The sequence below is a fragment of the Anoplophora glabripennis genome, unplaced genomic scaffold (genome assembly GCF_000390285.2).
Source record: "Anoplophora glabripennis isolate ALB-LARVAE unplaced genomic scaffold, Agla_2.0 scaffold879, whole genome shotgun sequence".
Classification (NCBI taxonomy): Eukaryota; Metazoa; Arthropoda; class Insecta; order Coleoptera; family Cerambycidae; genus Anoplophora; species Anoplophora glabripennis.
The window spans coordinates 105,530-123,636 of NW_019416963.1; the positions used below are offsets into that span (position 1 = coordinate 105,530).

Consider the following 18,107-nt stretch of genomic DNA (forward strand, 5'->3'; position numbering starts at 1 on the left):
ATTGCATGTCGAAAAACGGAGTAGCCCATGTTATTTAACGTAAAAAGTTATGTAAGACCCATAATTTTTTTCTATTTATTTGCGACCGTTTTGTCAATAACAGAAAAAAAACAGTTTTGTTTGAGCCCTTTTAAGGGCATATAACTTCCTAAGGGTGCGTTTTAGGGCACATGTTAATAGGAACTTTTTGGCTTATTTTAATGAGTTATAAACGCAGCAGAAGTTTGGAACCCTATTTTAGAAACACCCTGTATAAATGTGGAGTTTTAGGATAGCCATTGTCCAGCTACAGCGCATCAAAAATTTAAAAAAAAATGTTTTTAATTTTTAATTTCTAGACCGCTTCAGATAATTTAACCAAATTGGGTGTGCCTATTTAGTAAGACAGTAGGTATGAAACAAAAACTTACCAGCTTTAGAAACTTACCAGTGGCGGAGGTGATCATTATTATAATAGGTCATCATATGCGCTATTGTATTATTTTCACTTTTTGGTTCTTTACACTTTTTTGTATTCCAAACCGATTAACAACAAAATTGATTTATTTGATCAAGTGCATTTTCACTAGGTATACGCATTACATTACTTAAAATAATAAAATAATTAATTAACAATGATTTATAATAACAAATATTGGAAATGGCCATCTTCAGCCAGAATATATGCTTCCCACATTCTTAAAATTGCAGTTCGAATACGTGCAAAAATTCCAGGAGTAAGCTCTTATAACATCACAACCAGCTATAATTTGTTGATGTAAGGCATTACTTTCTAGAGATTTTCCATATGACCTTTTGTCAGTGATATCTTCATAATGTTGTGCAAAATCCGCAATTTGAATCACACTTTCTGTTCATGGCCGAAGCTAATTTTTCAAGAAATGCCATTGAAAATGTTCACAACAATCATTTGTGGGCGGATGAAAATCCACATGCCATAACGGAAACCCATTTCCAACACCAATTTTTGGTCAACGTATGGGCAGCAATCATTGGTGACCACTTTATTGGACCATTCTTCCTGACGCATGATGACAGGACGACTTGACGGACAATCTTACCACAATTTCCTTCAAGAACAATTGCCTTTGCTGCTTGAGGATGTTTCGATAGCAATAAGAAATGTGGTATATGCACGATGGTGCACGATCAGCACATTTCAGTGTAATGGTTCGCAATTATTTACAATCTGTTTATCCAAATCGTTGGACTGGCCACGATGGGCCTCAAGAATAGCCACCAACCTCAATAGCTTAGATTTCTTGTTATGGGACCATCTTAAGACGCTAGTGTACACAAGTCCGATTAATACTGTAAGCGAATTAAGAAAAAGAATAATTGCAGCATGCGATAAAATAAAAAAGAGTTCGAGAATATTTCAACGAGTGCGCAATTGCATGAGAAAGAAGGCGGGAGCATGCATATTAAGTGAAGGATTTTCAATAATTTTTGTAATACTAGTTTAATATTAGTAATGTTATGTTAATGTTGTGTGTTGCTGTTCATTACACGCAGGTGCCAACCTGTAATGTATTTAATTTTTGCTATTAAATTATTAATAATTCTATAAGTTTACTCAAAAACGACGCAAACAGGGCAAAAACTCAAGAGAGCTCTTATCTTTCGAATTGAACGGGAATTTCAAAAATAATTTTATTTGGGAAAAAACCCATTGGCGTACCATTTTTTTCTTTAAAAATATCAGTCAGTGTTCGTACGCACGCCACTCCACTGTTAGAGCTAAAAAATATGTTTGTATTGAAAAACATGCGCCTTTATTACCCATCAATATGTACTAAATATCACTGAAATATCTAAAGTGGTTTCGAAAATATTAATTAATTTCCTTCTTTTTCTTAATATTGTAACGCCTTGTATTTGCGCAACGGAACATTTTTGGACCATAGTTTATAAAGTAAACTATCATTAACTTTGCATGTAGAATCACATCCTTAAATATTCGCATATCATTAAGTAAGGAACACCCTGTATGTTGCTAAGTGCAAACAAATCAACGGTCAATAACGATTAGTAAACATAGTAAATCTATAATACACTGTAATAACCGGATTTAATACATTTTTTTTCTTAACGCACCTGCTAAATACAAAATATATGCTAAGCTAAATATTTTACCTAAATCTTTTTACAAACATTATAAGAACAAAATGGGAAACGACCTTGGTGTAGATATGAACTTGAACTTTGACGTCCAATTATTTATTAACATTTATTCATTCCTTAATTGGATTATCTTCATCAATTTTTACTGTTTTTCAGAGTTCATGAAATTTTTAAAATCGACTTTAAAAACTAATAAATTTAAGTTATACATAGGACCTCCGAAAAATACACATCGGTAATTAATTGACCGATTTTTACATTTTTGTTGATAAAATAGTATACTCAAGGGCATAATTAAAGGCAACAAATTTGGTATCACTATCAATCAGTGAAGGAGATACTGGGCGACACTGTCGATGAAAATGCAAAATTTCTACGTCACTGAGTTTGTTTTTTTTTGCAGTTCGATTTTTCATTTTGCTCAAGAACGAGTCATTATCCAGTTATTACTTTTTGTGTAGATGTATAAATCGAAACTAGCTTCAAAATTATTCGTTTCACAAAAAAATGTATAGAAATTGTTTATTATAAGTATAGTATAAGTGTACAGTAACAGTACGTCAGCGTTGACAATATTTTCAATTTCAAACTTTTTAAAACCAATGCAAAATGCAAACATTAATTTAATACCAAATACTTTGCGAATATTGTAACAGTAGGTATTTCTAAGTACAACATGGCGATGTGGCAACGCTTTTAAACACAATATATTTTATCTCTATTCCAGTAGCCCACGTCGCCGTAAGTCCAACGACAGGGACGTACTAATTTGTATTATTTAGTTTTTGCGCCAGCGAAAAATTAATAAATTCTGAATGTTTTCAATTATTGAAAATAAATTGAATTACAACAAATGTTTTATACAGAAATAAGTTTGATTTTCACTTTAATTAGTTGAACACTGATGAAATACACACCTATTAATTTTTTCTAAATTCAGTTGAAATATATTCAAAACTAATGTCTGCCTAAACTGATAACTATCAATACGTTTATAAGTACGTTTTCAGTAACATAAAATATTCAGAATATATTAACCTTGTACAACTGGTATAAAATATGTCCACTTTAATTTTCACTAGCTACCACTAATATCTATTGTTTTTTATAACAGAATGTGTAACTCTGGCGATACTCTTGAGTATGTAGCAGCATTAGATATTGGAACTACAACCATCAGGTGTCAAATAATCAATTCACTCACTAATACAATTGGAGCTGCGTATTCGTATGTAAGTAAAATATGTAAATTATTAATACTTGCGCCTTACTAATAAATAATTATTACTTCATGTTTTCTAATCGGTGAATGTATTTCAAGTTATCAAGTTACATGCTTTTAAGTCGTAAGAATAGTAAGAACTTAAAGCAATTATATAAACGATTTGAATTTTTTCAGACAATATTTTCTTTCAAATTAATATGATATTTTTATACAAGGTATCTGTAAAATACATAGTCAGCATAGAACCACAAATTCTCTGGACCAAAGTTAAGTCAATATGTCAATAATATACTTAGTCCAACTTACTGAAGTCAACGTCTACTGAAATGTGAAAGAATATTTTTTATACTATAACTTTAAAATGGTTTAAGTTAGACAGTTCTTAGTTGGTTATGGGTCTTTATTTATTTGTGTCTAATAATATGTAAGAAAATGAAATGGGTGTTATTTTTTTTGGTCCTCTACCCCCTTGATCACCTCATCACTAAATTACATTTTTTAATATAAAATTGAGATATTTTTAATTCGTGAAATTTTGAGATGGAATATTTTCAGCAAAATGTGCTGAAATATAGGTATGCTGGAATTCCGTTATTTCTACAGGGTGTCCAGAAAGGTTATGCCAAAAATGAAGGGGTATACAGGGGAGGTCAAAATAAATGTAGTAAGTACTTCATAAAAAAAATTTCCTATTGGGCTTCGTTGTGGAGTTATTCGCCTTCAAAGAAAGAAGTTTGAAAAACAAATTCCAATTATAATGAAGTACTACAACTATTTTGACCTCCCCTGTATATCCCTTAATTTTTGACATGACCTTTCCGGGCACCCTATAAAAAGGAAGGATTATGTACATAAAAATAAGGACTCAGTTTCTAAAATGCTTCCGAAGAGTACCTACTATAGCTGTTTAAACATTTTTCCCAAAGGTATCCATTATTTTATATCTTTGGAATCGCAACAAGGGGAAAGGGAGCCCAAAGAAATAACACCCTCTCTGGTATTTTTCTTAAATATTCTAGTGATATATTAGACGAAAATAAATAAAGATGCTTCCCAACTAACAAGTCTCTAACTCAAACTATTTTAAGTCATATGAAGAAATATTGTCTCATAGTACTTATATAAAAAATGTTTAAGTATTAATACCTAGCTTTACTTATAAAAAAACAAAAAATAAAAGCAAAAGCTTGTCAAACCTTAATTTTATTCAAATTTTAATTTTAGAACTGGATGCCTATGACTAAAATCAAATTTAGTTATATTAGAATATCTTTCTAGGCAACTATTTCATTTAATAAGTATGTGAAAACATTTCAATTTCAAAAGGGTGGCTACATCAAAAGTGAAACACAGTATATAGGTAAATAGTCTATACTTATTGGATTATTTTAATTCAAGGAATCTAGTTTTACGTTGTTCATGTGAAGAACACATTGTACAACACTTTGTATACATTTATTACTGAAAACTTCTAAATTTTTGAGGAGAAAATTTATAGACCAGTAAAGAGAACCTTTATGATGAAAATGATAAACTTAAAAATTTCGGAGTAAATTTGTGAAATAAATTAAAATAGGGAGTGCTCACCCTGGGATCTGGAAAAGGATTGCATGTATATGTGCAATATATATATTTTTTATAATCAACTAATACATAGAATTAGTGGTTTTTATATTTTCTCTAAAATTTTGATTTTTTATGAAAGTTACAACATTGTAAATTTAAAATATGGGATGTTAAAATTAAGTTAAAAGTTAAATACATATGAAGGAAATTTAATTTTGTCATAAATAAAAAATTGTTTGTCATAGATTACAAAAAAAAAATATATTTTGCATATACAGGGTGTTTTAAAAGTCCGTCAGGAAGCTCCGGGAGGTGGTTCTAGGGACTAAAATAATGTAATGAAATTTTTATTCGAATTGTCAATTGTTTACAAGTTACAGCTTGTCAATTTTTTTAGTTTTCCTTTTAAATAACTTCAACTTAATTCAAGTTCGATTAGTCTCTCATTTGGTACACAAACTATAAGTAGATCAAACTCTATTAGACCAGTCAGAGAAAATTTATTATGCGCCGCTAGAGGGCATGCACTTTACCTAGAACTCAAAATTTGTTTTGTTCATAACTTTTTCCCTTGCTAGACATCACAGAAATTGAAACATTATTGAAAAGAGAAACAATATCAGAAAAAAATATGTACTCTTTATTAAAGCCGATAAATGTAACCATTTAGCAGGAAATCACTATTAAAGTATTATTAAACATTACATTTTTGATAATTCTTTCTGTAATTAATCAAGTTGACATGCTTCAACTAAATGTCATTAGAAATTATGGTGTTACGAATTGTAACGAAAATTGTTTAAAACAAGTACATATAAGTTTCATTTTTAGTATATTATTTTTTTTCGGCTCTGTAATAGCATTGTGTGAAAATAAGATCAGGATAATAAATTTACTAATAATATTTGATTTACTAAAGCTAGTTTTACAATTCGTAACACCATAATTACTAATGACAGTTATTTGAAGCATGGCACCTTGATTGATTACAGAAGTAATTATCAAAAATTTGATATTCAGTAAAACTTTAATAGCGATTTTCTCCTAAACAGTTATATTATTTATCGGTTTGAATAAAGAGTACATATTTTCTTCTGATAATGTTTCTCTTTTCAATAGTGTTTAAATTTCTGTGATGTCTAGCAAGAGAAAAAAGTTATGAACAAAACAAATTTTGAATTCTAGGTAAAGTGCCCTCTAGAGGCGCGTGTCAAATGAGAGACTAATTGAATTTGAATTAAATAAGTTATTTCAAAAGAAAACCCTGTATACATACAACCCTTTTCGAGATCCCAGCATGGGTAGCCCCTATTTTAATTTCTTACTCTGCAAATTTTGTTTGAAATTTTTTAATCAAGAAAATTTTCTTTAAACGGCCTAGAAATCACCTTAAAAAACAATATGAGTCCCATGCTTCTTTGTAAAAAGATAACCATCATATAAAGTTACGCAACAAGTAAAAATACATTAATTCCTATAATGTAGATACTTGAAATTACATTTTTTAAGAAATTTAAAAATGTTTCAATATGTTTTTACGAAAATACTTTTATATAATTTAAAAATGACTTTTTTAAGGTCAATCTGCATTATCCTAAACCAGGCTATGTCGAAATTCCTCCAGATCACTTGTTGGATGAAATTGTGAAAGTTGTGAAGCTTGCAATAAAAGGTAAAAATAGAAATACTTTTTTAAATGACGCAAGTAAAAAAATTAAAACTGCATGACCAAAAACTTATATTGTGCTATGTCTTAGATGCAAAAATTGATGCTGCTCAAATTAAATCATTAGGAATCTCCACTCAAAGAGCTACTTTTATAACATGGAAGAAGGATACAGGAGAACATTTACATAATTTTATAACATGGAAAGATTTAAGAGCTCTAAAATTAATCAAACAAGTTAATTCATCATGGTTAGTTAATGTAAGTGGAAAATTATTTTCAATAAAAAAAAAATCAATAAAAATATGAAACTTTTTAAACATGTCTAGATGTTCCAAATTGTTGAAAAGTATAAAGAATTATTGTGAAATAGACACAACTAGCTATTTAAAAATATATTTTTCTGAATTAAAAATCTCCTACATTGTTTTTAGTTTTAAGGTTGTACGATGGGCAGCATATTTCGTGTATTTAGTATCAAGAAATAAGAAATTTGGAGTCGGTAGTAAATTAAAATTTTCCAGCAATCAAGTAAGTACAAACTAGTCAAATTACTTCAAAATTTTTGAAATTTAACTGGTTTTAGGTTTCGATTAGACTTCTATGGGTTTTAGAAAACATAAAGGTGGTAAAAGAAGCTGTGACAAAAAATAACTTAATGTTTGGAACTTTAGAAACATGGTTAATTTATAAACTTACAGGTGGCGAAACGTACGTAACAGATATTACTAATGCAAGTGCCACTGGATTGTATGATCCATTTGATTTAAATTGGGGGATTATGATAAAATTATTGAATATACCAATAAATATATTGCCTAAAGTGGTAAATAATGACTATGATTTTGGAATGACTGAAAGCATTTTTTTTGGAGTTCCTCTTAAAATAGGTTGTGTGGTAAGTCAATGGTTGTCTACAATGAATCAAATATAAACTGCGATTTTTTTCTTCCTATTTATTACAGAAAAAAATATTTTCCTTAGGGAGTTTAATTGTCCAGTCTTATTAGAAAATATTTTTATTAAATTTATAGATACTTCCATAAAAAATTTATTTGCAAATCTTTGTAAATATTTTTCTAATATTTGGATAACTGTTTAACATGTTTGCAGTGAGAGTAGTTTATCAATTCTTTGCTATGATATTGATAAGCAATCTTAATGTTTTCAAGGAAATGATGATAATAGGCAATATGAGTTGGTCACTGAATGTTGTCAAATCTCACAAGTCAGGTACAATTACAGCATGATCTGTGCAGTCGATTATGTACCTACCTGGCAGAGAGTCTACAGGGTGGTCCGAATTTTATGCAGGAAACTCTTAGATCTCTTTAAAATAATATGTATTTGCCTTATAAACATAGGTCTGGAGCGGCCCGGTTTTAGAGATACAGGGTGTTGTAGTTGTTAAAAAAAATAATTTTTTGTTTATATCAGGAATCTATTAATCGATCTCAATAAAATTTGGTACAAATAATCTATGATATAGTAGCTTTTGCATTCCCTAAAATATGAGCTCTAAAGGTTCAACCAATGGCGTACAACTGGACAGGGATCATCTCATTTATTTATTTATTTATTTATTTATTTATTTAGACAATACACTACCCTACAGAAATTCCAATTACAGGGTAGGTAGAAACAGAAAACTACATCATACACTACATGATATGAGATAAGTAACAATACACAACATTACATACGTAAACAAAACAGTATATAAATGAAAAAAAACAAAAAACAAATATAATTTAATTTGTAAATGTAACTTTTTTAATTATGGCTATATTACAATTAAAAATGTCAAACTGATTTTGAAACAGATTATATTTATCACACATTTGAAAAAGAGGAGAGTATTTTTGAATATTAATTCTTGACATAGGTAAATAAAACAATGAAGAAAAACGAGATGATAATCTAGGTATATGAAAATTTAACAATGAAAGTAAAGAAGGACAGTCAATTGCATTATGTAATAACTTATATAAAAATATCAATTGCGCAATCGTTCTACGTTCCTCTAAACTGCGAAATGAAAATCTATTTAAAAGGTCACATTGAGGTATACCAATAGGTGGATAATTGCCATCCTCTCTAAAAACTGCAGCCTTTAAGAAACGTCTCTGAACTCTTTCTATATTAGTTATGTAAATATTATAGTAGGGTGACCACACAATGCAAGAATACTCTAATTTAGATCTAACAAAAGCTGAATATAATAATTTAAAAGTAGAGGAATCATTGAAATCCTTAGAGCAGCGTAGTACAAAACCTAGCATTTTAAAGCTTTCGTTCGTAATCATATTAATATGATACGAAAAAGACAATTTACTATCAAATAGTACACCTAAATCACGGATGGTATGTGGCCTGGTAAGAATAGTATTATCAATACAGTAATCAAATACAATCGGTTGCTGTTTGAGAGAGAAAGTCATGACATGACACTTTTTAATACTAAGCTGTAAGTTATTAACACTGCACCATAAAACAATTTTATTTAAAGCAGATTGTAAATTTAAACAGTCATTTCCACTACTTATACTAGTATAGAGCTTCATGTCATCAGCATATAATAAACAATTAACATCAGTTCCAACCACAATATCATTAATGAACATATTAAAGAAAAGAGGACCAAGAACCGATCCTTGGGGTACACCAGAAGTAGCTACAAATTCTTTCGACAGCCGACCATGATATTCAACAAATGCATGCCGATTTAATAATTAAGATAAAAAGAAGTGTAGTAAGTCCTTTGAGAAACCGAAACTATTTAATTTAGTTTAAGAATGGCTTAATGAAAATTATATGGGGCGATGGATAAGAAGAATGCCAATGCCAACTATAATGGTGCAGAGTTTGTCAAGTGTCTTGGCCAACCAGATCGCCATATCTAAACCCCCTGGACTTCTATGTTTGGGGTTATCTGAAAAGTAAAGTTTATTCTACTCCAACAGATACAAGACCACAACTACTGCAACGAATAGAAGACGGATGTAATGAATTAAAAGAAAACCACCTCATCATGATATTAGCTTCAATTAGTTCCATTAATGTTAGAAATGTATCGATGTGGGTGGTTCACATTTTGAACAGTTGCTGTAAATATGTAACATTTTGATTTAAATTGTTCTTATTTGTAAAGATAGTGGATTAGGCCTCCAGGGGAATCTAAAACACACCAGGACCACTACCTCACAGGTGGTGTAGAAAGGAGTGTAAATAATTTTGTTGATGTGCTTACAAATTGCACTTACTTTTAGCATAAACCTAAATATTCTTGTAATATTATGGTTATAAATGTCTGCCACAAGGGGATTGTATTGGTATGAGTAATTTGAGAACGGCGAATCTTAAGGAAAAAATTAAAGTCACCTTTTTTACGTATTTTGTGCATTAGAATATAAATCAGTTACAATGATTCATAAAATGCAGTGGTGTAAGTTTTTTTGTAAAAAAAAGGTGACACTTTTCCAGTTGTACACCACTCATATTTTAGGGAATGTAAGGCCTATTATCATACATTATCTGTACCAAATTTTATTGAGATCGGTTAATAGATTCTGGAGATATAAACAAAAAATCATTTTTTTTAACAACTTCAACACCCTAAAAAACGGGGCTGTTCCAGACCTATGTTTATAAGGCAAACACTACTAATTTTTTTTTTTTTTTCTGTAAGAGTTTAAGGAAGGAAATGAAGTCTACATATAATAAAATTTCAGTTTAAATACGATCTTGTATTCTGTCAAATTTTCATACTGCTCTGTTATGCTTTGCTATGACATTTCCATAATTTTTTTTTGCTAATTTGATTTAGTTTGTTAAAGTTTATGTAATATGTATACAGAGTGTTTCATAATGAATTATACAAACTGTAATGGCTGAATGGGGCAACTTAACTTATTGGCTCTATTTTTCTTGCTAGAAAAATACTGAAAAACTGGTTATAATTAAAAAAGTGTGTAATCAGAATTTCATTGATAATTATGTGAAGGAAAGTGTGACAAAAAATCGAGTGCATGATTTTTCCTACTGGTATACTATACAAACTTCCCTATTTTAGAACAAGCCAAATCATATACATAAAACTGTATCACAGCACCAGTGATGTAAAATAAATAACAAAAAAAATAATAATAAAATTTAAGAGAATAAAACATCTATTTCCAAAAAAAAACAGCAAAACTATATATTCTATCTGAGTTTAACCCACTCTCAACGAGAAGAATCCATGATTCTCTCTAATTAATATTAATAATTATTTGTATAAAAGAGTTATATTGAACTTTCAACCCTCTTAGATATCTGTTCTATTAATGTATATCAAAACCATCAAAACTTAGCTCCCTAAACCTATGCCCAAGTAATAATTCTGAAACCACAAGCTCCTTTTCGAAGTTTTTCTTTCACGTGCTCCTGCACTGACTTGTGCCCAAAAGCCCAAAAAAAAAACGTTTGAAAAATCAGGAGAGAGCCCCGCCTATTGAACTCGCACTGACTGACTTATTTTCTCTTCTCGGACCGTCTCGAGTCTAGTTTAAATTTTGCAAATTCTTAAAAGATTTAGTTCCCAAGTTTTTACCAAGCGATCTATCGGCACCACTTCCTGGGTTTCCTTTTGATTTGCAATTCCTTTTGGAGGCGATAAATTTTGTGCAGCATTGACCGCTTCACCCTTCATGCTCGTTTCCCATGAGAACTTCATCCCGAAATTTCTACCTTGCGATTCATATGAAGCAATTTATCTCTCAACAATTTCCAGACTAAACATCCTCTCGCCGAGTCTTACAATTGTACAGTGTAGAGCAAATTTACTTAGAACTATTGCATTACAGCATTACTATTAACATTCATTTTCTATTTACCATACTAGGTTGCCCCACAATGCCACTTCAATATACAGTTTGTTATAAAACAGCTTGTAGTTACATTTTTATTTTCAGATGGCAGATCAGTCGTCATCTATGTTCGGTTGTTGCTGTTTCTCTAATAACGATATCAAGGTGACTATGGGCACAGGGGCATTTCTTGATGTAAATACATCTGCGAAAATTCATCCTAGTTTGAATGGAATGTATCCCTTAGTAGGATGGAAAACAAATGATGAAATAATTTATATGACAGAGTCATCTTGTTTGGATGCAGGCTCTCTAATCCAATGGATGTTAAATACCGGTATTTTATCATCTTTAGGCATTTCAATTTCTTTAGATGTACTTTTTCAAAATTATTCTTATGAATTTAGAGGTTGTTTACAAACTTTGAATTTTCTTTAAGAATATCTGTTATATTAAACCATACAGGGTGTCCCGAAATTAAGGGGCAATATTTCTATGGGGTGTTCTATGTTGAAAAAGATTACTTTTTCTTTATATAAACGTGGGTCCAAAAATTCTTCCTAAGGAAGTTATAGCCACTTAAAGGGGCCAATCTGATGGTGGTTTTTTCTAAATAACTCCAAAACCAGTTGAGATGAATTTATAAAATTTGGTAACTAACTTAACTCTTACGTGCTCAGTCCGCTACTAAAATGAAATTTACAAATTTTCATCACATATGTTCCAACACTGCGGGGGGAGGGGGTAAAATTTACTATAACTTTTTTATGAGTTGACTTTTTTGACTTTTGACCGAAAGGTATGAAATTTCAGAGTTTTTCAGTAAAAAAAGGTACTCTTGGTTCATATTGGTAGAATGTTCCATTTTTGTGTAACATCTGTTTAAAACTAATGTTACATGTGTTAATCACCGAAAATCGAAATTTTCAATATTTCTTATCATCGCAGGTTTTGAATAACAAACATGCGTTTGGCGTCATTTGCATTGACAGTTCAGTTATTTACTCTTGTTATCAGTCGAAAATGCAATATTTTACCAATGTAATGTTTACTAGCAGATATTCATAATACCCATTTCCGGTCAGACGAGAATCCACAGGCAATACGGCGCACAAATTTTCAAAATAGATTTGCAATAAATGTGTGGACAGGAATTTTAGGGGACCAGCTACTTGGACCAATTCAGTTTCCCGTTTGTCGGAATGCAGAAGGATACTTAAACTTTCTGCAAAATGATGTAACTATTGGATGATACACCGTTAAACGTACGCTTAACATTACACTATCAACAAGATGGGGCACCACCTTACTTTAGCCATAATGTCATAAATTGGTTAAACGATAATTTTCCTGGCAGGTGGATAGGTAGAGGTGGTTCCATTCCATGGCCACCTCGGTCTCTAGACCGAAATCCTCTAGATTACTTTGTGTGGGGTAGGATGAAGGCTGTAATTTATGCTACAGAAATAAATCCTTTGGAAGAATTACAACAAAGGATTTATTTAATTATATCAAATCACACAAAGTAATTTTGAATTTTTGAGTTCATCTCAGACAATTCGACGTCAAGCTGAAAAATGTATTCAGCAAAATGGAAATCTGTTTGAGCATTTGCTATAAAAATTACTATTGAGATAAAGATAAGTTTTATTAATAGGTTGGTTTTCAATTATTTTTATTAGTTTATTTTATTTAATAATTTCTAATTTTTTTACTTTGTCAAATAATAATTTACTAAAAATAATAAATTTCTATGAAAATAACAATTCACAAAAAGTAAATAACTGAACTGCCAATGTAAATAACGTCAAACACATTTTTGTTATTGAAAACCTGTGACGATAAAAAATATTGACAATTTCGATTCCCAGTGATTAACACATGTAACATTATTTTTAAACGGATTTTACACAAAAATGGAACATTCTACCATTATGAACCAAGAGTACCTTTTTTAATAAAAAACCATGAAATTTCATATTTTTTCAGTCAAAAGTTAAAAAAGTCAACGTATACAAGTTATGGTAAATTTTACCCCCCTCTCCCCAGTGTTGGAACGTATGTGATGAAAATTTGTAAATTTCGTTTTAGTGGCGGACTGAGCACGTAAGAGTTAAGCTAGTTACCAAATTTTATAAATTTATCTCAACTGGTTTCGGAGTTATTTAGAAAAAACCATCATCAGAGTGGTCCCTTTAAGTGGCTATAACTTCCTTAGGAAGAATTTTTGGACCCATGTTTATATAAAGAAAAAGTAATCTTTTTCGACATAGAACACCCCGTAGAAATATTGCCCCCTAATTTCGGGACACCCTGTATAATGCCAAATGAATTGTGATGTACTTTCGAGGTTCGGTCGCAGACGCCGAACTAGTACAGTCACAGCCCGGGTTCACTCGGTGGAGAAGTGTTTTCCAAGGTTCGGGAATATTTATTACAAGACTTGGTATAAATAAAACTTTTATTTTCCAAAATAAATCGCAGTCTGTACACATATAATATTAACAATAATACCCTACCCATAAAAATAACAAAAACACCGGGATGCCTATTGTCATGAAGGCAATACGTATGTCCTGACGGTGACGATGCCGAGTGTCGCGGAAAGACCTGCTAAACACCCAGAGTCGGCCACGAGGTAGACGTCAGGTACCGCGGAAAGACCTGCTAAGTACCCGTAGTCGGAGTCAAGGTGTGTACCTTACCTTGAGCGCCGCGGAAGAGACCTGCTAAACGCTCTGGTTAGGACACCCAGAGGAGGGTTGAGTGCCGTGGAAAGACCTACTAAGCACTCTGGTTAGGACACCCAGAGGAGGGTTGAGTGCCGTGGAAAGACCTACTAAGCACTGCCTGGTGTAGGTGACTCCGTTGCTTTTATATAATAAAACCTGGAAATCCCGAAAATAAAAAAAAAGGTTCATTACAGAATAAATACTAACCTTACTTAACAACAAAGTGCAAACTTCTGGAATCGAGAGGAAATGACACATGGTATATTAAGTCACCTCCTTTGCCACCGCCTTTGTCAACACATAAGCGGACTTGTTGAATTAAAAAATCACAAATGTTGTCCAGTTAGGTGGTTTGGCAACACAGAAGGTCCTATTACAAAATTGTCCATAGTGTCAGTCCAAAATTTAATAAAAAACCAATGTTGAATGAAAATTAGTATGATGCACGGCATGGGGAATGAATTCAAAAGTTTGTTATATAGCCATTGCAAAAGCCTATGATCTTAAGAGAGCATCGACTCTTTACGCATAAAACAGATATAACTGCCCATTCGTCAACGTCCTTAAGTGTCTTACAACCCGATTAAATAAAAATACTAGATTACTATAACTTTACCCACAGTAAACCAATACTGAAACACAAGAGACTTTTGGGTGTGCAACGATGGCAATTAAGAAAAAAGAACCAGCAAAACATTCTGGCTGTCAATTGATGTTTTAAATATTTTGAACCAAACTGTTTCCTTCGCATATGAACAAATTTTTGGGTACTTCACTAATATTGCTGCCGATGCACTAACGTACACATTTTTCAGTGCGACAGTATGGGTGAAAAGAAAATATGTCATATTTGGTGGTATTAATTAAAGAATGATTAGTCTAAGTAGACTTTGCTTCATCCCAATAGTAACAGTTGCAACAAAGGGAAAGGGCATCATTCATTAAGGCTCAGTCAAACAGGAAGCTGACTGTCCACGCGGACCGAGCCACCCGTCTGCCGCAGATTTTGTGTAGCATAAGATTGCATTATCCTGGTTAAATAGGAAGCAGTCTGCCGCAGCTAACCAATCTAGTTTGCAGCAGACAGAGGAGCACGTGTGATTTTCTACAAAGTCCGCACGGACTGGAATGACTGAGGAGACCGAGAAATTAATAGATCTTGTGCGGGAGTGTGTTTTTTTATATGATGTTCGTCATCCCGACTATCTTTTTTCATTTCATTCACCCATTTTCTTTTTCATCTTGCTTGACTCAAAACGATCAAAAGAAGCAATTCTTCTTCGTTAGAAGACCTGCTAAATATGTTGAATTGAGAACAACAAAAGAAAACATGAATTCGACAAAGAATGAATTGGAGAAAACAATACACACTCTTGACAATATCTGTTTTCATACTTGTTCGCCTCGATTTGTCCGCATTCTGTCTGACTATCCTATTCCGCACTGGACTCTGGTCATTCTGTTCGCTCGGACAGTTCACTTCCTTTTTGACCAAACCTTTAGATTTGAATTAAATATCAGCAGTTCTCAAATATTGATGTGTATTGATGATTTTTTTGCGACCTAGACAACTTTTACTATGGTAAATTTTTAACAATCAGATTCTTTTATAACTTTTATAACTTTGTAAACAACCTGTATAGTTTGTCTGATGAAATACAATGCACAAAAAGGATTATGCATAATAATGAATAAGTACAATATAAAAATGCAATACATTTACCACTGGAATGGTCAGAAGGAATATAACAAAATACATTTCTATTTAAAACATTTATTATGAAAAAATATATTAAATAATGTACAAAACGATATCCTTCATATATTCATATTACCTACTGCTTGTAAAAGTTTTACATGTTTCAGATTTTATTAAGGATCCTGTAGAAACTTCTGAAATAGCTTATAAAATTGATGACACTGATGGGGTATACTTTATACCTGCATTCAGTGGCCTAGGGGTAAGTTTTTGTATTATAAAAAAAAACGTTTAGGCTTGATTAATTGTTATTTCAATTTTTATACCACTTTCTTGATACATTATACCACATTATTGCTGTTTCAAAGTATTTATGTAACTGTTTTGTAGCCACCAATTAATAATGAAAAAGCTGCAACAGGCTTCATAGGTATAAAACCGACAACTTCTAAAGAACACATGGTCAGGGCTGTGCTGGAAAGTATAGTTTTCAGAGTTGCCCTTGCTTACGACTTATTAAAAAAAGAGAGGTGTGAGAACTACAAAACAATCAGGTAATATTTTATTCAACATTAATTAAGCAAAAATACGATTTATATTCCTTTGCATTTGTCTATTTGCTCTTTAAATTAAGTTTGTGTTGAAATTATAAATTTATTTGCAGAGTTGATGGAGGTGTATCGAAAAATAATTTTATTTGCCAGATGTTAGCAGATCTGACTGAGCTCAGAGTCGAAAGACAAGCTTCTGAAATGTCCGTGTTAGGAGTTGCATTGCTTTCGGGGATGTCTTGTGGTAAGTTTCAACTTAATATTCCCATCTTTTACTTTTTAACATTCTCTTTCCCTCTTAAGGCATATGGAGAGATAAACAACAGTTAAAAGGATTTCATAAAACAGAACAAATATTTACACCCAGTACTTCAGAAGAATATAAGAACAAGTGTCAAAATGACTTACGCAGATGGATGGTGGCAGCAGACAGATTTAAATCATGGTATAAAGAAAATTAAATATAGATATTAAGTAAATATTGTTTTAATGAAAATCAGTATATTATGTTTATGCATTTTTATACTTTTTTAGCCTATGAATAAAAATTATCAAAATGATATTGTTGTTAAACTTTTCTGTTATTTTACTAACTTTTAGAGGTAACTGAATTTATTGAAAATATTAAATTATAATTAGTCAAATTTTTTATTGTAATTAGGTAAATTTAATTAATAAATAATTTCAAGGGAATTAAGAGCAATTTAAATCATGTTTAATAACACAGTTGCATTATATCTTTAGATCAGAATTCGCTATAAAATATTGTTGAAAATTTGAAACGGTCCTATTATTATTATATAACTTCATGAATTTGAATCGATCAAGTGTCAACAATTTTGTATATTAAACAAAAATTAATTAAGTTAAAAATTTTATCAATTTCTTTGACTGTGTAAAAATGCCACAGATAAAATACTCATTAATACAATTTTTTTAGTTTGAGATCACAAGAATATTCATTATAAATAATATACAGGGTCGGAAAGTGCCCATGGTTCATCGGCCGTTACGTGAGAGCGATAAAGTAAATCATAGAAATCCGTGCGATAGAGAAAGATGGCTAAAATGAAGGCGTCTAATAGTCACCACCCATTTCGCCCTTCCACAAATAAGAAGTGGATCTTATTTGTGGAAGGGCGAAATGGGCGGTCTCTGAAACAGAAAAGGTTAGCGGGCAGGGCGGGGGGATGTCGTTGGGGTGGTCACCCAGGGTCAAAAAGTTGGTGTCTAGGTCTTTTGTGTTTGTCGGTCACGTCGGGTACGTAGTCAACGGCTTGCCTGAGGAGGGGATTGTCATGTCTAGCGGCTACGTCAAATCGTTTCTCCGCGTTTTGTCTTATTGTCTGTGTAGCGTTTGTGTATTGTAAGTCTCGTAATATGTCAGTGTTTCTTACGTACCAGGGCGCGTCGGTGGCCGTGCGGAGGGCTATGTTTTCCACAGCCTGTAATGACTTTAAGTGGCTTTTTGCCGCGTGACCCCACGCCGTGGAGGCGTAGGTTAGCTGCGGTTGAAGTACCACCTTGATAAGCGTTCGCTTATTCCTTAAACTGAGGGTGTTTCCACCTTTGAGTAAGGGATAGAGCCTAGCCCTGGTGGTCTTCGCTCGCGCCACCGTCTCCACGATGTGCGGTTTCCACGTGAGACGCTGGTCCATCGTCACGCCCAGGTATCGTGTTTGTCGATTCCAGGAGAT

The 18,107-nt window shown here is 32.0% G+C and overlaps 1 protein-coding gene across 1 annotated transcript in view; it reads left to right on the forward strand.

The window, feature by feature from the left end:
- LOC108912724 (putative glycerol kinase 5) overlaps positions 1 to 16,970 on the forward strand; it is a 19,874-nt gene extending 2,904 nt beyond the window's left edge. Inside the window, exons 2-11 of the mRNA XM_018718050.2 lie at positions 3,239 to 3,356; positions 6,494 to 6,587; positions 6,673 to 6,842; positions 7,023 to 7,112; positions 7,168 to 7,479; positions 11,534 to 11,765; positions 16,027 to 16,121; positions 16,250 to 16,413; positions 16,524 to 16,654; positions 16,714 to 16,970. Of these exons, the coding sequence (XP_018573566.1) occupies positions 3,240 to 3,356; positions 6,494 to 6,587; positions 6,673 to 6,842; positions 7,023 to 7,112; positions 7,168 to 7,479; positions 11,534 to 11,765; positions 16,027 to 16,121; positions 16,250 to 16,413; positions 16,524 to 16,654; positions 16,714 to 16,871 (1,563 nt within the window). The 5' untranslated portion in view covers position 3,239 and the 3' untranslated portion in view covers positions 16,872 to 16,970. The remainder of the gene's footprint in view (positions 1 to 3,238; positions 3,357 to 6,493; positions 6,588 to 6,672; positions 6,843 to 7,022; positions 7,113 to 7,167; positions 7,480 to 11,533; positions 11,766 to 16,026; positions 16,122 to 16,249; positions 16,414 to 16,523; positions 16,655 to 16,713) is intronic.
- The last annotated feature ends 1,137 nt before the right edge of the window (positions 16,971 to 18,107 follow it).